The 24,113-nt window shown below is 36.4% G+C and overlaps 1 protein-coding gene across 4 annotated transcripts in view; it reads left to right on the forward strand.

Moving 5' to 3' along the window:
- The window catches only part of LOC106878400 (protein spire homolog 1), an 81,532-nt gene that overhangs the window by 2,160 nt on the left and 55,259 nt on the right, over window positions 1–24,113 (forward strand). For all 4 annotated transcript variants that reach the window (XM_089364277.1, XM_089364278.1, XM_089364279.1 and 1 more), the window contains exon 2: window positions 24,025–24,062. In XM_089364277.1, coding sequence (XP_089220403.1) covers window positions 24,025–24,062 — 38 coding nt within the window. The remainder of the gene's footprint in view (window positions 1–24,024; window positions 24,063–24,113) is intronic.

The following is a 24,113-nucleotide window of genomic DNA, read 5'->3' on the forward strand; positions in this document are numbered from 1 at the left end:
CATTTTATCCCATAAATTGATATAGTGCAGAAAATACGCTAGTCATGTATTTTCATACAGTTTATGCATTCAATGGAACTGTTAAATTACTTTCACTTTCAAAAATAACTTTGTACGGTTGTGTCGGCTTTTATGAAATACATAGAATTTGAATTAAAACTTTTTTCAGGAGACTTATAGAAAAATCGCTTAGTATGCTGCGATATGTATTTACGACCGATTTGGATCGGCCTTCATTAAAGGACGAAGGCATCTCTGCACCAATATAGCTTATATATATATATATATATATATATATATATATATATATATTATTGAACTGGTATCCTCGACACAGATCACTAGTTCCCTTCTGTCCTAGTGATTGTGTGTGCGTTGTTTCTGTGTAAATATATAAGAATTGCACTGTTCAGTGGGTATTTTAATATTTTAAGACGATAAGGTGTGATTTAAAAGGAATTTGGCTGCTATTTTTAGCAAGCCGAGCAGGTGTATGCTGTGTTGGCAGTGTTTTGGTTATATCTACATATACTTTCATTAGCATCATCATTATATATATATATATAACCATGCGTGGGCCAGCGCCTTGGAAACGAACTTTCTAGGTACTAATACTTGCTCATTCCTTATCTGCAGACGTTTTATGCTAACCCTCAGCTTTAGCTAAATCTTTGAAGCTTACAGATGATCTAGGGAAATCAAAGGGGAGCTTGAGCCTTGTTTTTGAAATTGTGAGGGTTCATCTCACATTTTTCGTCCAAATTTTACGTTTTGTTGTCTATTTTTAATTATCTGTTTAAGAGAAATGGAATTTGCCGAGAATATTATGGTAGAACAGCAATATGCCTTTTATGTTTTTGATATTCAGGAATATACAAACTTGTTTTGTATTGTCTATTCCTTTTCACCTGTGTTATTGAATTGCAATCTTTGTCTACTGGAGGTAGGAATTCGTTTTCTACCTGTTGAAATTTAATGTAGATAAGTATATAATTATTTTGTACACAGAGGAATTATTTAGTAAGTTCGGTGATTGCGTTAATATATAGTCAAACCTGAAATCTTAGGAACAATGGTGTTTGTAGATTGGCACTTGAAGTTTGTTCGAAAAATGATGAATGTAAGAAATCATTGATTTTATTTGTTAATAAAGAATATTGTGATTATAACTTATCTGTTTTATTTAAATTACACGACGAGGGTGTAAAGTATAGTTTCAGAATGCTTTACACAGTTTGAATTTGGTTGATAACTGACAGTAATAGGAAGTTAAAACGAAGTCTTTTTTTAATTTTTTTATCACAGTTACATTTTTACTTAATGGTACTGGAAATAAAATGTAACCAAGTAAAACTCATCACGCTCATTTCGGTTCAATACATTTGTCTTAATAAGTATTAGTCCTATTTTAGCGGTTTGCTCTTGCTGACCAAATTATTCTAATTACTTTGATGTATTTAGCCTCGACACCATTTCCTTCTCGTCTATAATATATCAATTGGCATCAATTTGTGAAAAATTTACTCAGAGGTTTGGTGTTTCACTCGAATACTCTAAATATCGTTGGTTTACAATAGCTTACTTAACTCGTGTGTAAATGAATTCTCTCTCAACTGTTCATATTTAATTAACCACTATGTCTCATTCTAGTAATTAAAGGACATTCCCGTTCTTTCATTTCGTCGTTGGTTGGAATAGGAAATTTATTTTTAATTGAATTTATATGTAAACATCATCACATGAAAAGCATGATAATGTTTATACGCACATGATCTTCCTTACCTACATACGCATAATTTATTTTTCGTTATTGAGAAATCGAAACTGCTTCGATCTAGCAAGCCTCTAATCAAAGTTGTACCAGCTGTAACCAATTAACTTTGTTTACATATCAGGGACTACATTATTCAGTGCTTCGTCTTTTTTTTTTTTTTTTGAAAATAGTAGAATGTGATTTGTACAAGGGTATGCGTGTATGTATGTTAAACTAAATATTGTCCATTTCATTGATTTTGAGGACTCTGTAGTGATTGCCTACCACAGACCAGTGTATTTAGCAATTCTACTTTAAGTGAACTAATTGTTTTAATGAGCAGTTTTAAGTGTTTGCCCGCCTTTATCCAGTCAATCAAGGTGTCCATTATTAGCTGACCGTCTGTTTAGGCGGTTGTCCTCTTCTCTGCAAGACTGTTATTAAATAAAACTGCAAAGGAAAGAAAATAGACCGATTATCAGCAATTATTTTATATTACGATAACTGAAACTTGTTACTGTTGTGTAATTCTGGTGCAGTGATAAGATGGAGTGTGTTAAAAAACATACAAATAAAATGTATAGAAAAACGTAAAATTGTTATAATTAGAAGAAAATATTCCTGACATACAATTCAGTCGTCTTCATCTTGAAGCTAAATTGCTTTATTCCTCCCTTCCTTCTTTTTATCGTTTTAAAACGACCCCTCCACTATAATCTATAATTAACATAATGAAGTTTCTACTGCATCATAACACGAGCCAGAAAGTCGCAAACACACAATTTTGTCTTTTCTATGAAGTCAGTTGATCAGCTTTAGTTAACCCGTACCGTCTTCGAACCTGGGCATAAGTTAGCACTAGCCCGGGGTCCAATTTGAATCTATGTATGTTGTGGCTTGCTGTCAGTAAGATAAATACTATAGTATAGGGCCAGTAGCAGTGATTTGCCCGGGAGCCTACAATGCTGTCAAGACGGCACTGGCCATAATAGAAATTCGTTCCTCAATTTTGTTAACATTTTTTTAATGACGTTCAAATGGCTTTTCTTTCTTTATCTTTGTTTATTAAAAAAATTACCATTTTCTTTTTTTACTTTTTTTTCTTTTTACTTGTTTCAGTCATTTGACTGCGGCCATGCTGGGGCACCGCCTTTTAGTCGAGCAAATCGACCCCAGGACTTATTCTTTGTAAGCCTAGTACTTATTCTATCGGTTCCTTTTGCCGAACCGCTAAGTTACGGGGACGTAAACACACCAGCCTCGGTTGTCAAGCGAAGTTGGGGGGACAAATATAGATATACATATATACGATGGGCTTCTTTCAGTTTCCATCTACCAAATCCACTCACAAGGCTTTGGTCAGCCCGAGGCTATAGTAGAAGACACTTGCCCAAGGTGCCACGCAGTGGGACTGAACCCAGAACCACGTGGTTGGTAAGCAAACTACTTACCACACAGCCACTCCTGCGCCTATGATTGTAAATTGTTATGAAGTAATTTTTTGACCAGTTATAAAATAGATAAAATTCTTTTCGATACTTCATGGTATATTCGAGATGAAATGAAAAACTACGGGCGCACTTTGCACTCAGTCATGATTAGCACGTTTTTCAAGATGCGCAACCTTTAGCCTTTGTTTTCTAAAGCCTAAGTTATGTTTAAAAACCTTTGACGCACCTTTTCAGAACAATTAGTGTGTGTGTGTGTGAGTGAGAGAGAGAGAGAGAGAGAGAGGTTGGGTAGAAACGTAACGATCTCCTTCTTTGTTACAGATTCTTAAGGTGACTGAATTCTTTCGTTTTTTTCTTCACTATAATGTACAATTAAATTCTGGTACGACCACCGTTCAGTTTATTCAAAGTTGAATTTGTGGGGGGGGGGGGTGTAGACATTATACCGTTTGTGGTTAGACTCTGAACAATGATTAATTCGAAAAGTCATTGAATAAATAATCGTATTCCAGTCTGCGGACCAAATTTTTGACTGTTGAACTATAATATTTATTTGTTCTGATTAAGTATGCATATGATCAGAACGTTCCAGTCATGGTCATCTATTATTTCGGCCAATGAATCCAATATGTTGTTGCATTTTGAAGATTGCAAGGTGTCGCTTGAGAACAACTCAACTGTTATTTCTTGCTTGTCAAGCCTACTTTGACTCGCACAAAATTTGGTATATGGCATGGCTATTCATAATTGATCGAAGTTAAATGTTATAGTCATTATTAAATAGATTCATAAATTATATGATATACGGTGTGAAGCTGCTAGTCACAAGTTTAACCTATATTCCGTGTTCTTGAGCAAGTGACTTAGCTCTTTGAGGCTCTGATATATTGCCAAGAGTTAAGCAGAAAGTGGAGGGGTGGTCAGGAGTCAAGACTTCTCTTGACAATTGGTGAATTGTTCATGGTTTATTCTTTAATGTTGATCCAAGAAATCTCTTCTAACCCTTTAATCTACTCTTTAACAGGTTAAGTATCATCAAAGCTGTGCTGGCAAGGACCACCGATTTTTGTATTTTTCATTTTGCAGTCTGTAAGATTGTTTTGTTTGTTGGCCGTTTGAATAAACGTGTTTGACTACAGAATTTCTTTGCTCATTTGAACGAAACTAGTTTACTCCATGTCACACACTGTTAAACTTATTAGGACCAAATGTTGTGTAAAAGTACTTACGAGAAAAGGATTAAACTTGTATTTAACATTAGTTTGGGGGTTAAAATAAAGGTTTAATATTTAGTTGTGCCAAAATGGAATTCTATCTGAATAATCAGTTTATATTCTGGCTCAACAACGGTTTCATTTAAACTTTGAATTCAGAAATATTTTTTTTCATACACGTCTAGTGGCGCCTAATATCAATCGCCATTTCTGGAGAGTTTATCCACGCATACGCAGGGACTAGTTCCGGAAGGAATACAGGAAGAGTCTCATGCGCATGCGTAGTCATCCATATCCAAGCGTTCCCGCGCATTTTCGATCTCTTTCCTCTCTGAACTTCGTGGAAGCTAGACGTCACGGTAGCAGCTCTCCGACAACTCAACACTGGAGCCACAAAGATAACCAGAAAGGAGAAAAATGACGTCTAACCACGCAACGTCATTGACGGCGTCTCATCTAACCAAAGGGCGACATGCTACCGAATTCCCTCCTAGTGTGAGCAGAATTCTACTGTAATAAAAATATTGTTGTGTTGTTAGTTTAGAGTCTGCGTTCCGTTTTCTTCCTTAAGAAATTTAATGTACGGAATCGGAATACAACTAATGGTGTATAACCACTTCCGTACACACGCATAACATTAATCCAAATTCCTTTAGATAAGCTTTCTTTTATAATACTTAATAAATTTTGTTAGAACTTAAATTATTTACAATTGACGGATATTTGTCCTCATTATGTTTGTTGTTAACACAACGGTTCATCTGATATACCCCCCAGCCTTCATCAGGTGTCTTGGGGAAATTTCGAACCGGGGTTCTCATTCCTTAGGTATTTTTCGATGTTGTTGTTGTTGTTGTTGTTATTATTATTATTATTATTATTATTATTATTATTCAGGTCACTGCCTGGAATCGAACACGGAATCACTACGCCATATGCTCGTGGGTTAAGAGCGCGGGCTACTAACCCCAAGATTCCGAGTTCGATTCCAGGCAGTGGCCTGAATAATAATAACATTGAAAAATACCTTAAGAATGACAACCCAGGTTCGAAATTTCCCCAAGACACCTGATGAAGGCTGGAGGGTATAACAACAAACAAGATTAGGTCAAATATCCGTCAAATGTAAATAATGTACATAATTCCTCATCTCTTAAACATAGAACTGTAGAACTTATCTTGTTTGAAATTATATTTACAATGAATCTGTTTCTGAATTAGTTGCGGTTAAAACACTTAAATTTCTAGTTGACTTTAAAATAACCATTCACTAGCGACACTTGATGCGCAAAATCTCCATTTATTTTTCAGATTCAATTAAAACTTTTTCCTTTTTTCTTTTCTTTTACTTCTAACTTTATTCAATTTATTTTCACGCTTAATGACTCAGCACTAACGATAGATTAAATATTTGAAAGCATGTTCATTCAATTTTAAATAGCGCCTTCATTATTTGGTTAGGATGGGAAGACAAGGATAGACAACATAACGTACTAAAAGCTTTTTAATAAGTTCCTAGGCTGGGGCAGCAGTTTTTATCATTTTAAATTCTGTCATTTTAATTTCCTGTGCTGCGATTTTATTTTTTTAACATATACACGCGCGCGCGCAGTTTTTCTGGCTTCTTTGTTTCACTGTAGTTTTAATATTTTCGGAAAGTTATGCTAAATGAATCGATGTGGGTTAGGGAAATTTAAATGTAAACGGATCCTTTGTCAGAGAAATGATACAGGAGTTTTTGTGATTTGTCATTTAAAAAAAAAAAAAAAAAAAAAAATTTAATGTTAACCCTAAAATCAAAAGCAGCAGTTTTGATGCAATTAAAAAAATATTTTATATCTTCTCAATTTCATCATAAAGCTAATTTCCATATGAATTAGTCTCTGCTCCTTTATATCTTAATCTGTCGAGAGATAAAACTTACTGACCCCCCCCCCCCCCTGTAACTGTTTTCACTTGCGATGTATTTTTTTCCCGCTGCTTTTGTCACAATTTTCCTGCTTAGGTCTCGTTTAATATCACCAGCCTTGCATTACAACAACAACAACAACACTTGATGTTGTGTAATGATCCGATTCCAAATCTCTTCTACATTCTCTTGCAAATTCGTTTATTATCTCGCTAATCTCATGACCATTTGACATTCATTCATATTGCATTTAAGTGCATTTGTGTATTGTTTATCAGATAAACTTAGATATATCACCACTCAGTAACCTTTCTGATTCTCAGATGTGTTTCACATGACAGCTAGTTTCCATTCTGATTTTCTTCTTCAACCTTTTCAGATCCATTAGATATGGTATTATTGTGCAGACATTTCATCATTCATTCCTCTGCATTCTCAACCTCACTCATTTCCATTACGTTTTCCTTCCATTGATAGTAATTGCGCATAGCGTATACTTATTTACTGGGCACTCGCCATTCATTCATTCATTCGTTCAGTTCATTTCTTTTATTTTTATCTATTTATATTATTGTGTGCGTGTGTAAACAATACTTTGGCTTCAGATTATCCTAACTATTTGAATTTATTTTGTCATTTTATTCTCCTCGTATTAGCGCAACCAAGGTTTTTTTTTTTTTTTTTTTTTTTTTCCCCCATGTTTTATTGTAGACTCCTTCTGTCATATATACACTCGCATGAATACATTTTACTCGAACATTTTCTAGTTATTCATATTGACATTTCATTACGGGAAAAAAAGAAAAAAATGGCACACAATCATTAGAGCATCGGGTAGAAATATTTTGAAGTATTTCTTCCAGCTCTTTATGTCTGAGTTCAAATTCCGCAGAGATCAGCTTTGCCAGTTTATCCTTCTGGGTCGATAAAATGACGTATGGGTCAAGTAGTGGGGTCAATAGTATCGCTGGACCTTGTTCTTCATTTGCAAGTGGTTGTTTTTAGAAGTAATCAACAATGTAATCGATGCTAAGTTCGTTTGAATCGGGGTTTTTTTCTCTATAAAGAAAACAGTTCAATTAAATTTAATCGGAATAATTATATAGAAAGTGTAAATTTTGGTTTATTACTGGTATTAATTAGTCAAGTTTATATTTCAATGTTGAGAAACTATACTTTATAGACTTTGCAGATCTCAACTTTTAATAACTTTAGCAAAGCTGCTTTTAAACATCTGCTAACGTATTTTGTTTTCTCTTTTAGCTTCAGATTCTGAACATAGACTTTAACTACAGACACTTTTACCTTGATTAATGTCGTTACATTTTTTTTTTGCCAGCATTAACATGTTCCAATTTGATGAAACAAAAAAAACATCTTCTGTCAAGTTACCTACTCAGTGCAGCAGTCGTATTACTCTAAACATTTTCTACCATCTTTTAAAATGAAAATTACGTGTTGAAACTTGTAAATTTTAGTATTGTTTGTCCAACAATAAATGCAAGAAGTCTATGGTGAGAACACTGAAGGAATCTTCATCCTCGTCATTTAACTTTCGTTTTCCATGCTGGTTTGACAGGAGATGACAAGCTGGGGAGCTGCACCAAACTCCACTGTCTGCTTTGGCATGCTTTTTATGACTGGATGCCCTTCCTAACACCAACCACTTTACTGTGTGGATTGGGTGCTTTTATGTGGCACCAACACTGGTAAGGTCTGATTCGGCATGGTTTTTCAGATTTATCTTGATACCATAGAATTATTCAAGTGCTGCTGGCCAAACCGACATACTATAAACCACCACCTCTCACTGAATTGACATTTTCAAAAGTTTAAAAACGATCAAATTTTACAACTTGAACTAAGCTCTACTGGTCAGTCCAACAGTTTGATGGCATTATCCAAATAAGGTTGCAGCCAACTGGCTGGGACCAGTAAAAGACTATTCAGTTCACTTTTTGTATTCAAACAATGGAAGGGAGTGGATTAGCAGTCCCAATAATGGGCTTTGGGGTATTTAGTTACATCTGGTTGTGTTCAATTCAACTTGACATCATCATCATCGTTTAATGTCCATGTTCTATGCTGGCATGGGTTGAATGGTTTGACAGGAACCAATGTGTCCAAGGACTGCATCAAACTCTGTCTGCTTTGGCATGGTTCCTACGGTTGGATGCCCTTCCTAATGTCAACCACTTTACAGTGTGGGCTGGGTACCTTTTCTTTTTTTTTTCTTCATTCTTCATGTCACCTGCACTTTTGAGATTGTCCTGCAGTTTGCAGCAGGATTGCGAACCCTGGAGTAGATGGGAAAAGGTTTCTGCAGAGCCATCTGTATAGCTACTCACACCTAGTCTGAAAAAAAAAAAAAAATCATACCAGTTCAATACTTTAGGTTTAAGTTTCCCACAAAATTTACGTTTGAAATTGTATTTCTTTTATGTTTATATTTTACCCTATTTTTTAAATTTCTTCACATCAAAAATGCTTTTGAAAAATTACTTGAGATTCCATCCATTAAAATAGTTTTCAACTGACCATTGTTTTGACTTTGACAGTTTCTTGAAAGTTAAAAATCTTAAATCCTCATAATCTGCTTTCTATTATGAGTGGTGGACGTATTTTTATTACTGAAAATCTGTTGGAAAATTTAGTAAGCCCTTTGGTATATTTTAATAGTTTTCTTTGTATTCTATAATGATCTGGTCAGAGATTCCCCCCTTTCCTCCATCTGGAGGTTTTTCTTTTCCATATCCTTTGATACTATTTAAGAACTAAGTAACCTGTAGTATGCAGTTGGTGTTTGAATGACTTGATAATAGAGACCACCTCTCACCTATCAGTTTACCTACCTGGCTGTCATCTGGAATTTTCTTGAGTATAAATTTGTTTTTAGAACAAACACTTTACTGTTTACCTAAGCATTTTGCTACTATGTAACTGGATAGATAACTAACTAATAATATATGTACAAGTAATATGAGTATAAATATAAATGGAATGTTAGCTAGATGCAGCAGCTAAGAATAGTTGATGTTTTAGCATCACAAACTCTCTGATAATCTATCTGGCCAGGTCCTCTCTTCGTTGTTTTCGGTTAGGATTTGCAAAGATTAGGTTTTATTTTTGTCTCCTAGAAGTGACTAGTAACTTTCTGATTGACTTTAAGGGTTCCTAATTTGTCAGTCAGTACCTTATTCTTCACTGTCTTCATATGATTTCTTAATCTGTTAAAAATAATTGTTTTGAAGGTTTATGAAGTGTTTTTTTTTTCTGTTGATCATGTTAATTCTACGACTCTCTTACCAAACGAAACACACTTTCCATTTCTATTTTTATGTGTCTGTGGTGTTAAAAGCCTTTTTCTCAATCTTGGTACCACTTAGTTGTAAAGGTTTCTGCACCTTGAAACTTGTCCTAAATATACCCAGTATTATGAGTTAAGGATAATACTACCTGAATTTACAAAACTCTATACACTGCCTGTGTGTGTGTACATATATATGCATGCTAATACAAGACCCACATTAGACTCCTCACTTGTATCATTATCAAACCAAGAGTTTAACTACAGTCTGTCCATAGCACTTACTTAGCGTTACCTGACACTCTTTGGGTCTTCTAGATACCAAGACCTCTCATATATATATATATATATATATATATATAGGCTTATGTATTTATGTATACTATAATAGTAAGAATATGAAATAAGTCTTCTGTTTTGGAGTTAAGAGAGAGATGGCATGGTATTACAAGCACAAAGTATTCTTTGTGGATTCAGGAGGAATCCCAAAGTAGGTTCACTGCTGGCATTTTGTAAATATGTCTGAGGAAGAAAAACATCTAGCTGTTAACTGTGAATTTCACCTTGATAAAATTTCCTGCTTATCCACTGTAGTTTTTGGTGTAGGAGTTGAATGTTTCAGACCAAAATTTACTGCAATGAAAGGTAAAGTGAGTTGTATCCCAAGGCATCTTTGCAGAACCAAGACTTTCATGTGAAATGCAGTGGGATTTGGAGTGTGTCAGGGAAGGCAGAGCAAGATTATTTAAAGTTGGTGAAAAGGTGTATGTGAGGGCTTACAGAAATGGAAAGCAGAGTTGGGAAGATGGCGTCATTACCAAATGCATAAATAAAATGTCATCATCGTTTAACGTCTGCTTTCCATGCTGACATGGGTTGGACGGTTTGACTGAGGACTGGTGGGCCAGATGGCTGCACCAGACTCAATCTGATCTGGTAAAGTTTCTACAGCTGGATGCCCTTCCTAACGCCAACCACTCCGAGAGTGTAGTGGGTACTTTTACATGCCACCAGCACGAGGGCCAGTCAGGCAGTTCTGGCAATGACCACGCTCAAAAGGTGTTTTTTATGTGCTACCTGCACGGGAGCCAGTCCAGTGACACTGGCAACAACCACACTCGAATGGATTTTTCATGTGCCACTAGCACATGTACTGGTAAGGCGATGCTGGCAATGATCACACTCGAATGGTGCTTTTTATGTGTCACCGGCACAGGAACCAATCCGTGGTCCTGGCAACGATCACGCTCAAATGTGCTTTTAACATTCCACTGTCATGAGTGCCAATCAGGCGGTACTGTCATCGGCCATGTCAGTGATTTTGATTTGATTTCACTTGCCTCAATAGGTCTTCGTAAGCAAAGTTCATTGATTGGGTAAAAAGTAGAAAAGGCATAGAAAAGAGACCCAGGAACCGACTGAAAAAGAGATTCGTGGAGAGTGTGCCAAAGAAGTTGGAGGAGCTGATGGAATGGTTGTATGATACGTTCCAAGTACCAACACCACTGCAGGTGATTGAACCCAGGCACACAAGTGAGAGGAAAAGAAAACCTACAGAGTTCCTGAAAATAGATGCCTAAGACAAAAAATTCTAAATTATATGGAAAAACTCAAAAAGGGAGTGGGGTGAATAAAAATAAAAATTACCACTAGATGAAATGACACTTCTTAAGAAAGACTTAAAAGGGGAGACATCGTAGGGAATTAGTAATAATGGTACACCTGTCCCATGGAATGACATAGTCACTATAAGTAAAGAGAAGTATGGCAGTACATAGTAGGCAGTTAGAGATAGTTGTGTCTTTACTGGTTTTACTAAGTATACTGTATACCGAAATGGGTGTTATAATAATCCAACATTAAAAGGATTACAACAATGGTGACGAGGATTATAACAAAGATAGTGATGTTGTTTGAATGCTTACACTATTACACTACATGAACTTGTATGCCAGAAAAAGTGTTATAAACTTCATCTGTCGTCCATCTGCTGCATTGGGGCTCTCTTCAGCCCCCAAATCTATCATAATTATTAGGTCTTGGGAGGTTTATTACACCAATGATAAGAAACACAAGCACTGTGTGTGTGTTTGTGTGCACGTGTGTAATGACCCTCCCAAGATACCTGGAAATTTGTTTCTACACAAATTCCCAACAAGTATCTTGAAAATCAAATACAAAACCGAATTATCATAATTTTGTTGTTTATACTATTTGATGTCAGACACGCTGTTCCCTCAAGTAATGCCCCATTTTATGCTGACGGCATTCCTCCCTCGCTTCTGTACACAAACAATCGTCCACATACAAGACCCATAAAACATCTTCCATTGCGATTATGGTGACTGAGAATCTTTCAATAGCAGCAGATACAATCTCTGCTTCTATCAAGGAAACCATCTTGTGTCTTACCTTCCTTTGTCTTGAACAGGCAATTGAAAACTGCTAATTATTACAAATGTTTGGTCTGAGAATCTCTGATAATTAAACCTCATTACTCTTCATATGAAGACTAAAGCTACATTCCAAACATAAGTTTTGCCCTCTGGACTGTACCTCTGGTCAATCACCCTCTACGAAGTTTCAGATCCACAATGGAATATGGCACCAGCATCTGGGACAGTTCATTGGGTAAAATACTCGGCACCATTTTGTCCCTCTTTCCATTCTGAGTTCAAAATCTGTTGAGATTGACTTTGCCTGTCATCCATTCAGGGTTGTTGGCACTCCATCACTTACGACGTCGAGGGTTCCAGTTGATCCGATCAACGGAACAGCCTCCTCATGAAATTAACGTGCAAGTGGCTGAGCACTCCACAGACACGTGTACCCTTAACATAGTTCTCAGGGATATTCAGCGTGACACAGTGTGACAAGACTGACCCTTTGAAATACAAGTACAACAGAAACAGGAAGAAAGAGTGAGAGACAGTTATGGTGGAAGAGTACAGCAGGGTTTGCCACCATCCCCTGCTGGAGCCTCGTGGAGCTTTAGGTATTTTCGCTCAATAAACACTCACAACGCCTGGTCTGGGAATCGAAACCACGAGTCCGCTGCCCTAACCACTGGGCCATTACACCTCCACTATCCATTCAGGGTAGATAATATAAATACCAGTTGATTATTCGGGGTCGATGTAATTAATTTAACCCCACCCCACCCCCCGAAATTGCTGGTTGTGTCCCAAAATTTGAAACCAATATTTTTCCATAGCTGTACCAGTTTTTTTTTTTTTTTTTACCAGAAGATTGAAAATCAACCACCTCACTTCTATAACAGTGACACTCATTTACAACTGCCATGTGATGTCAGGACAAAAGTACATACCAACACATATGTACATATATACATATATGACAGGCTTTTTTTCTGTTTCTGTCTACCAAATCCACTGACAAGGTACTGTGCAGGTGGGACTGAATCCAAGATTCCCTGGTTGAGAAGCAAGATTTTTAACCACACAGCCATACCTGCACCTATACAGTAGTGCAAATAATTGAAGGCAGATAAGACAGTCTACCATTTTGGATATGACAACAGCACTTGGCAACTTATTAGATTGTCTAGAGTTAGCCGTTGCTCAGAGCTGAAGTGTATTTGGCTTTGGTGAAAGCCAAGTTTTATTGTTGTGAATATTGGATTTCAGGAGATATTATTGGAGACTAGCGGAGAATGACAGTTGTCAAACGCTATAAAGATAAGATATGAGCTAGAAGAAAAAATAACAAGATCTCATGTTAATAAATCAAGTTATGTTAAAAATTAAGTTCATGAGAGAGTTTAGTTGAATAGGATGTCTGCATTTTGGCTCAAAATGTGTAACCCAGAGGCACCATATCTCTTAAGAGACAGTTACAAATATTTTTGCTGATCTTGAGACAGTTTTCAGCAACATCTTGTTTTACTAAGTGCAAAGGCTAAATATAATTATCTAGTTCTTGTGAAGAGGCTGTTGAAAGTGAGGTTCCAGTTAGAAGTGAAATCAGTAGAGTTATTGTTTAACCCCAAATCTTTCTTGATTGAGAACTCCAGCATGACCGTCCCACCTTTTTTTTTTTTTATTTCTGGCTAGGACAACATTATCTAATATTTATTACCTTTTTAAGATTGTAAATTGTATTTTGAGGACACATATTCTAGAATGCATCCAAAAAAGGGCCACCTAACTGATTAGCTTAAAGATACTATGGCTCAGTGGTTAGTGTTGGACTTGCAATCATGAGGTAGTGAGTTCAGTTTTCGGACTGAGCTGTGTTGGGTTCGTGAGCAAGACACTTTTTCATGTTGCTCCAGTTCATTCAGTTGTAGGAATAAGTTGTGATGTCACTGGTGCCAAGCTGTATCGGCCCCTTTGCCTTTCCCTTGGATAACATCAGTAGTGAGGAGAGGGGAGGCTGGTATGCATAGGTGACTGTTAGTCTTCCATAAACAACCTTGTCCAGATTTGTGCCTCAGAGGTTAACTTACTTGGTGCAATCCCATGGTCATTCATGACCGAAGGGGGGGGGGGTCTTTGCCCTTTACCCTTTTACTCACAGGCACACTTTAGTCTGGCCTTCAGATGCACTCTCCCCCTCTCTGTCTGTCTGTCTGTCTTTTCATCATCTCAGAAACTAAAATCCAACAACAAACTCCACCTTGTTATTCTTTCATCTAGATTTCCTTTCCAACAAATTCTCTGTAATTTCAATTTTCTGTTCGGACAAAGAGACTGCTCACTTTCCAAACCTTGTCTATTCTTTAAAAGGAGCATGAACTTGCCTGGCTTCTCTTCTCTTTAACTTTTCAGTTCAGAACTCCGAGGCTGTTCTTGTATTAGATGCTGTACCTGTTCTTGTATCGTAATCAGTCCTAATATTCACTTCTGGGTCATCAGAAATGTAATTGCATCTCTTCTCACCTCCCCCCTGTCTTACAAAAACTTTGCCATGTATTAAATATCAGTTAACTAGCAAGATTTTTAGGTGACAATTTTTTGCTGACACCTTAATGTTCAGAACAATAAGCAGGAGCCCTCTCAGCCAGTCAACCTGACGCTTCCTTACTTGATTGTATTTCAGTCTATAGTGTCAGTTTACACGATGAATCTTGCAAAACTCAGACAAAGAATGAAGTTTGTTTTTCACCAAGAAATTTACATCCATGCAGGTTTGATTGGATGGATGTCAAGTAGAGATTTTTTAAAAAACTTTTACAATCCTTGACATTGAAAAAAGTGCTAAACTTTTTGGCCCACCATTGGTATTGGGTTGGTGCATAATTATTGCGGCTTTTTTTTTTAACAAAAACATTTTTAAATGATGGTCTGACTGTCTGCCAAGCAAATGGGAAGCAGTAATTGAAGTAGATGATGAATATGGTCTAGAATAATCATTTAAAGATGTTTTTGTTACATGTTATTGTTTTTGTTGAATAAAATTTGTTGTAAAAAAGCTGCAATAATTATGCACCAACCCAATAGTTTTTTGTTCCATGTCCGAGAACCACTGATGCTCCTCATAGTGTGGCAACTGCAAGACTAGTTCCTAGTCGATATTAAGATTCTCTACCCAACATTTACAGAGTACCACATTCTATGGTCTGATGGTTATTGAGAAACTAGAGAAAGAGTGGCTGGTCAGGGAAGTGCAATCCTTGTACAGAAATGCAGTCAGCAAAGTGAGATTTGGCAAGGAGTTTAGTGAGGAATTTGGAGTGCAAGTAAGTGTTCACCGAAGCTTGGTTCTTAGCCATCCCCTCATCCTCTTATGCCATAATAATGATATTTAAGACTTGTTCTCTATATGCTGAAGACCTAGTTTTTATAGCAGGGTCAATGGAGTATTTACAGAAAAGATGCCAGATATGGAAACAATACTTGGAATAAACTTAGTGAAAACTAATGTTTTAGTGAATAGGAAAGAAAGCTACTGATAGCATCAAAGAAATGACTGTCAATATACAGATGAGGAGTAGATAGAAATTCCATTCAGCGTACCCTGGGGGATTTAAGTGGAATGGAATCAAAGGTAGGATGATTGTGAATAAAAAGAGTTGTGAGGGAGGGTTCACTGAAAGCATAGTGACTGGAATGAGAATAGGGTGGAGAAAGTAATACCTCTGCTGACAACAAAGGATTCTCTCTCTCTCTCTCTGATAAGGGTAGATTGTATGATGCTTGGCTATGAACTGCAATGCTGCATGATACTGAGATATGGGCATTGAATGTAGATGTGTGGAAGTTGGAAAGAAATGGGACAAGCAGGATTTGCTACACATATAATGTTATCATGCATAAATGATGGGAGATTGAAGAATTGAGAGGAAAATGAGGTATAAAAGGAATTAAATGCAGTGTACAAGGGTTCTGGCTACACTGGTGTGGAGATGTAATGTATATGGGTGATGACAGGTGGGTGGCAATATGCCAAGAGAATCGGGTATGAGGATTCAAGACTGGAAAAAAAAAAAAAATTGTGAAACACTTGGGTAGCAGTGGTTAAGGTTGATCTCAGGAAGCTAAGCCACACAAAGTAGATGGCAAAAGGATGCAACAATGGGATGATGTGTTGGAGAGGATTTCTCCAACCCATCCAAACATGGAGAAACAGATGTGAGAGTGAGGGTGATATGTCTAAAATAAAAGGAAACCGTTTTAAAATTGATGATGTGTGCATTATTGATTGCTGACAATGAATCTATATGCACTAGTGGTGCATTAACAATTTTTTTTTTTTAATGTTCTGGTATTTTCTATCTCAAAACTTGTGCTGCATCCATGCTGCAGCAGAGCAGTTAGAAATATCTAATCTACAGCAATAGGTTTAGTGATTTTGGTTAAGGATATAGATCAGTATTTGTAGCTAAGATTTATTTAGTTATTTATTTGGCCATTTGACCCTTATCAGTTGTGTGTTACCATGCAATACTCTATGGAATAAAACCCTGCATATCAGTGGAAGAATGATATGACTGAAACAGTGGCTTTGGGTTTTATTTAGTTACATGACTGACCACCTGCCTGTTGATCATGGCTAAACAACTACTGAAGAAAGAAAAAACTACAAAAGGGTCCAAGACCATTGTTATTTACATAACAGGATTGAATATATTTCTTGTCTGGAAGAACAGGTTATGTGTTTATTTGACTTTGTGCCAGTCTTGGCAATTACTGCAAATGGACCAACAGTTAGTTATGGTATAATTAATTGATATCTACAAATGGAGCATTGTAACTATATCGAAATCTATGCTGCAATGTTTGAATAAATTACTGTGTTAGGCAAATTGAACTGTGCTGTGGAGTCAGTATTGACTATTTAAAGACCATTGTTGATGCTGATGTGTTAAGTTATGCTGTGAATAGGCAAAGCTGAAAGCTTTGCAAAATATGTTTTATTTTCATTCTAAGAAAGCATAGTTAGTTGTGTCATTTGATGGCAATTTCATGTGGGATCCTAATAATTCCATTTTGGAATTGAAAATCTTGTTATTCTCCTCTTTGCTAGAAATTCCTTATTGAACTTTTTCCAAGAATATTCCCCAATGATGTCAGTGCTGCCAGACTGACTCCTGTGACAGTGACACATAAAAAGCACCATTTGAGCATGGTCAATGCCAGTACCACCTAACTGGCCCCTGTACTGGTGGCATATGAAAAGCAACCATTACACTCTCGGAGTGGTTGGTGCTAGGAAGGGCATCCAGCTGTAGAAACCTTGCCAGATCAGATTGGAGCCTGGTGCAGCCTCCCAACCCATACCAGCATGGTAAGTGGACGTTAAACAATGATAATGCTTTCACTAGAGAAACCCAGAAACCTGCATTAAATCCTCAGTGGAGCTTCTATATAATTAATCGAGCTGTTCAGTTCACATTTCAATCCCTTGAATTCTCTACTGTTTCCAAAATGGATATTGCATTAAGACAATATGTACCACAAAGAAGAAGGACACTCATAGCTAGGGAATATTTTGAATAATTTCTTTTAGTTATCACTGTGATATCGAGTCTAGGATAATAATCCCTAAGGACAACAGATGATGATTTAAAACTTTATTGGAGAGGGGGTAATTAACCAAGGGGCGTAATTGTCTTAGAGGGTAGTTGGTATCGGGCAGGGGTGGGGATTGTCCTATGGGGGGTAATTGTCTTGATGTGATGATATCACATTTATTTGAGATAACTGTTGTTACTAAACATTAATAACAACACTAACAAAAAAATATTTTTTGAAGTGAATATTGAATCTAAGACTGATTTTTACACAAATTGCAAACCTCGATTGAGAAAGCGGCATAAATTTTTCTTTTACAAAACTGAAGCTGATAATATAACATATTAATGAAAGCAATGTAATGCAACACCCAAAATCACTGATAAGAATGTATGGATAAACAATGTATTAGATACTGCTTTTCTCTTGGGAGATTGGTACAACTCTCAAATATCAGGTAACATTATAGACGTCTTTTTGATTAAAGAAGTCAGAGCTATCACTGTTGTATTGGGTGTCGGTTATTAGCTTGTCATAACCATGTCCAAAGAAATGATATCCATACAACTTACGTAGAACAATTTTCTTTTGTTAGCCTCTTCCATCCTCTAAATGAATATTTTGCAGTACATAGGAACTCTGGTATTATTCATTCATTGATTTCTTCAATGACGCCTGTGGTTTTATAGAGGCGAGTTCTTGGCTAAAAATATGCGCAATATTTTCCCTCGCTAAGTCCAGTCAGCTAATAGGACATTTATCCAACACTGTCCAGTTTCTCTACGGGTTCCTTCGAGTCTGCTCATTATACTGGCAATTCATTTAAGTCTTAGATATTTTATCTTTTACATGTTTCATTCATTAGCCATGCTGCAGTACCACCTTGAAGAATTTTTAGGTGAATGAATCTACCCCAACACCTTTTTATTTTTTTAAAGCCTGGTATTCATTCTATCAGTCTCTTTTTCCAAACCATTAAGTTACAGGGACATTAATACACCAACACCGGTTATCAAGTAGTAAACCACTGTTATAGGGACATAAACATACCAACACTGGTTGTCAAACTGTGGTTTGTCTCGCGCACACACACATGACTGGCTTCTTTCAGTTTCCACTCACAAGGCTTTGGTTGGTTTGAGGCTGAAGTAGAAGCTACTTGCTCAAGATGCCATGCAGTGAGACTGAACCTGGAACCATGTGGTTGGGAAGCAAATTTCTTACCACACATACACGTCTCTGCCTATAGACTACGCCTGCACCTATATAAAAGGCACAGCCACTCAGGAGGCTTGTTTTGAATGTAAATTTTGATTTTTAGTCTATGTGCTTATATAGAAGTTAGAATCTCATTTCATTTCTTCGAAAATTTCTGGCCCTGAGTTTGTTTTCAAGATGAGTTTGGAAAATCTAATGATGATGATGATGATGGTTCCTTATTGTTGCAAGATTTTCTATCAAATTTTAAGATTATTTTTTTTTTCTTTCCAGTTCAAAATGCTATTTTGGGGCTCTATGACATCTCTTCCATTTCTGTGCAAAGTCATTTCCTTTTTATTATTGCTCTGCTTTGTTTTTGCCAATGTATTTATCACCAACCAAAAGTTTTAAAAATTCAAAGCAGACCATTTTCTAATGTTCCTCTGGAAATGGAGTTTAAGATTTTTATTAAATGACTGTTAATTTCTGCAATGAGCTGCTTGCTAGTTAAAGAAATTGTGTGTGTGTATTCTTTTATTTGTTTGTCATTTGACTGCAGCCATGCTGGACCACCGCCTTTAGTTGAGTAAATCGACACCAGGACTTATTCTTTGTAAGGCTAGTACTTATTCTTTCGGTCCCTTTTGCCGAAGCGCTAAGCTATGGGGATGTAAACACCCCAACATCGGTTGTCAAGCGATGTTGGGGGAACAACATATTTCTGTGTGAAATATTAATTTTTCAAGCTGTAAAGATATTCAGTTATAGAATTAGCTTTCTCAGATTCATTAAAGATATTTATATACTTGGATTATTTAGAAAAATATTGGCCTTATTCTGGGTTTATTTTAAATAAGAAGCTGTTGTTTTGAATAACTATGGCTGATACAGCTTTTAAAACTTCCTGGTTTGTGATTATTATAAATGCTTTGTAGATTTTGCTTTAACTCAACCCTAGCCCTGTTGCTGGAATGTCAGTAACTAAGTACATGTAAGCTTTCTTTACCCTTTCTTGTAACCCGACTCTTCTGAAGTGTTGGGGTCAGGGATCCCCGTTTAGTTATTTATCTTATCAGTGGTATGACATAGGCATCACACAAAAATGCTGCACTAAGCTTTTGTCAATATATTCAATCTACGAGTGAGTTAACTCTTTCTAGTTGAAACCTGTACACACACACACTTGTATTAACAAACTCCTGTTATGTAGCTACTTATAAATTACAAGTTCCACTTTGTATGGGATTTAGGCCAGCTTGTTCTTGAATTTTTTTTTAGATATAGTCCATGTCTTTTCATTGAATTGCTTTTTTTCTTTTCTCTTTTGCTCTGTGTTTCTAAAAAAACTCGTAAGGGATCAGATTTTACAAGCTAAACTTTAAAGAGGTGTCATTCTGAATGAGACAGTTCATATATTAAGGTATTAAATCAGCTGTTGGCATTAGGCAAAACTCCTCGTCAAGCATAAAATGAATGTTGTTAGTGAACACTTAGCTCCGTATCTCTTTAGCTTTGTTGGACTTTCAGATGTATATTTTGGTAACATTTCAACTTGCATTGGCAGTCCATATAGTATACTAGCAGAAATACCCGGCTTTGCCCGGGTTAAAGAGAATAATGAAATCTAAAAACGCCGTCTAGACTACACAACCCTCAACTGTTAGTAGCTACGATACCATATTTCTACATTAATAACTCTCCAATCCATGCCAGCATGGAACATAGACATTAAGTGGAATGCCAGTCTCTCATCTAGGAGGGCCTTGAAATCAATGTTACCAACTGGGGACTATGTGTGTCGTAGGGATAATAAAAAGACCCAAAGGAGGTCTGCAACGAAATAATTTTACTCAACACATTGCAAGTGAATCAGTGGAGGCAAAGATGCGTCTCATTTACTTGACAATTTATGTACCACATTGCAGAAATCACAATGAAAGTATATCTGAAAGGGTAGTCTTACACTGTTGTACCGTTGAATTACAAATAATGCTCATCTGTTATGTTCGGGTTAAAATTTCATCAACATCAAAAATATATGAATTTTCATGGGAGTTATGGCCGTTATACATAGAATATAATTTCCAAATTTCATAAAGATCCGTTCAGCACTTTTGACGTAGTTTTGGATAAGAAAACAAATGACTAATGTGTGTGTTTGTGTGTGATGAGTGTATATATGTATAGATATCTGTATGCATGTATATATATGTATATATGTGTACATATTACATGTACATCTATATATATATATACATCTACATGTGTGTACACATATACATGTATGCATATAGATCTATATCTATATATATATATATATATATATATGCATATACGTATACATATACATGTATATGTATACATATACATCTCTTTCTCTCTTTCTCTCTCTCTGAAAGTATCGAAATGTGATTGTTTCAGTTAGTGGAATAACGTGTACATATACATCTATATGTATACATATACATCTCTATCTTTCTCTCTTTCTCTCTCTCTCTGAAAGTATTTGTCATTACAGTATCGAAATGTGATTGTTTCAGTTAGTAGAATAGTTTCATTTTTAAAGTGAAAGTATTTGACATGAGTGTTTTTGTTTCACTTTTGACACGTAATACTTAAATAGTGGAGGAGATATTATGTTGCTGTGGGCTCGAACTCTGGAAGAAGTTAAAATTTTTTTTGACTAAAACACAACTGGAACCCTAAGTAAGGCAACTGTAAAATTTGAATGAAATTGGTTGCGTAGTTCTCGAGTTTTAGGGATTCACACAGACAGACAGACATTCTCATTTTTATATATATAGATAACACATTCTAGTGATAGACATGGCTGGAATATTTTCCATCATCTGTTTGCTTGATCACAGCTGACCTAGAGCTAAACGGTAGCATACCATTTCTTCAAAGAGAAGAAAAAAAAAGCTGTTCCATTTGTCTGTTTTGCTAATGACCAGTGTTACACACGAGAAGCATTTGCTTAGGAAGTTCTTTGAATCTTTTGTAAAATTCCATAGCTTAATATTCCTGTTGAGTATATTATTTAGTATGGTAAGGCGGTGAATTTTTAGCATGCCAGGCAAAATGCTTAGAGGCATTTTGTCTGCTTTTGCATTCGGTGTTTAGATTCCTCTGACGTTGACTACTTTTCATCCATTTGGGGTCAATAAGTACCAGTTGAATAATGGGATCGATGCAATTGATTTTTCTTTCCATCAAAATTTGCTGGCCTTGTTCCAAAATTTGAAACCAATATATTATTTGGTATTGCAATGAAGGCATTTAACTAATACAGCAAGTAACCTTGACAGTTCAGATGTAGTTTCATTAATTACTTACAGGATTCATTAATTACTTACAGGATTCATTAAGTATGTACATTTTTTACATTGATAGATAACATTTTTTTCCACTTCTATAATTTTTGCTACTAAAAGCTTCACATAACTCTGACATCATTTTGATTACAAATCAATATCCTACCACCATACTTCCTAATTTGTTATTCATGGAGATACATTTCCATGTATCTCAATGTCTCTCAGCCCAAGATGTATTTCAAGTTGTTGACAGCTTTGCTAAGACTTAGGGAAGATAAATTTGTGATATCATCATCTGTTTTCTCTCTCTTCCAGGAACCATGAAAATATTATTTATTAATCATTTCATGTTATTATGAAACAAGATATTCCAATGGTAGTTTTCAATTACTAAAACTATTAAATAATATAATAATATTTATTATGATGGAGATAACGGCAATATGTTGTTAATATATGGTAGAACTTAGTTATTCAAATTATCATCATCATTTAGTGTCTGCTTTTCCATGCTGACAGGACTTGGATGGTTTGACACGAAGTTGGCAAACCAGAGGACTAGTCCAACTATTCCACAGAGTGTACCGGGTGCTATTTATGTGGCACCAGCACCAGTGAGGTTACCAAGTAACTTGCAAGTAAGGACCCCACCCCCAACTGAGAGAGGGGGCGGTATTGAGGGAGGTGGCTTTGTGCCAGATGATGAGATGTTAAAGTATGAGCGAGGGACAGAAGCAGGTGTCTTGCTGTAGAAGAGGAGATACCAGACTCTCATTTGGAAAAGGAGAGGAGAGATATGGCAAAGATATCCTTGGCGCACATGCTTGAATTACAGTGAGGGAACAGATTTCTACGGATAGGACAGCCTGGAGGACTGCTATCTGCAATGGAGCCAGCTCCTTTGAGCACAACAGACAACAGAATGAGGAGGTAAAATGCAGGAGAAGAAAGGAGTATCTGCAATATCCTTGACCTGCATCAACCATTCTGTACGAGTTCTGTCCACGACCCTTTCACCATCGACTTGGACTCCAAAGTCACTTTTGGCACAAACATCTGCTGAGGAGACTGGATAGAAACTGACAGACCTAATGCTCGAATACGAGCTGGAGACGAGAAGATATTAGTGAAGTGCTACAGAGGATTGGATTGGGTGAGTGGGTGGGTAAGTTTGTGAAAGGAGGGTGGCAGATGATGGGGAAGGGGTGGTTTAGGAAGATAAGTTGTGGGAGAGATAGTTTTTATTATTTAAAAAAAAAAAATTTTAATATTTGGTTTGAAAGTTTAGAATTTCACATATTACAACACACAGTATATTCACCAAAAGATGATCCATTTCATTGTTATATTTTCAGCATTAAATATTTAAAACCTAAAAAGCATCATTCAACCATGGCCAATGCCAGTGCCACCTGACTGGCACCTGTGCTGGTTGCATATAAAACTACCATTTGAGCGTGGCTGATGCCAGTGCTGCCTGGCTAGCTCCCGTGCCGGTGGTATGTAAAAAGCACCATTTGAGCGTGGCCAATGCAAGTGCTGCTTGACTGGCTCCCATGCCGGTGGCATGTAAAAGCACCCACTACACTCTCAGAGTAGTTAGCGTTAGGAAGGGCATCCAGCTGTAGAAACCTTGCCAAATCAGATTGCCAGTCCTCAGTCAAACCGTCCAACCCATGCGAGCATGGAAAGTAGACATTAAACAATGACGATGATGATGTTTCTCCATTCTGTGTTGCATGTATTGGCTTAGGAGACTGATTCTATAAAAGGACTGAGTTTTATACATCCATTTCAAGAGAAATTGATTACTGGCCATGCTGGAATATAACCAAAACCATAATGGTTTATACCAACTAAAGAATTCTCACATCCTTGTTTCTTTTTTTTTTTTCAGATTCATTTAAAGACAAAAGTATTATCAAGGACAAAGATGTAAGTTGTTTTTTTATATATATATATATATATATATTTTTTGTTTAGAAA

The sequence above is a fragment of the Octopus bimaculoides genome, chromosome 16 (genome assembly GCF_046866305.1).
Source record: "Octopus bimaculoides isolate indiv1 chromosome 16, ASM4686630v1, whole genome shotgun sequence".
Classification (NCBI taxonomy): Eukaryota; Metazoa; Mollusca; class Cephalopoda; order Octopoda; family Octopodidae; genus Octopus; species Octopus bimaculoides.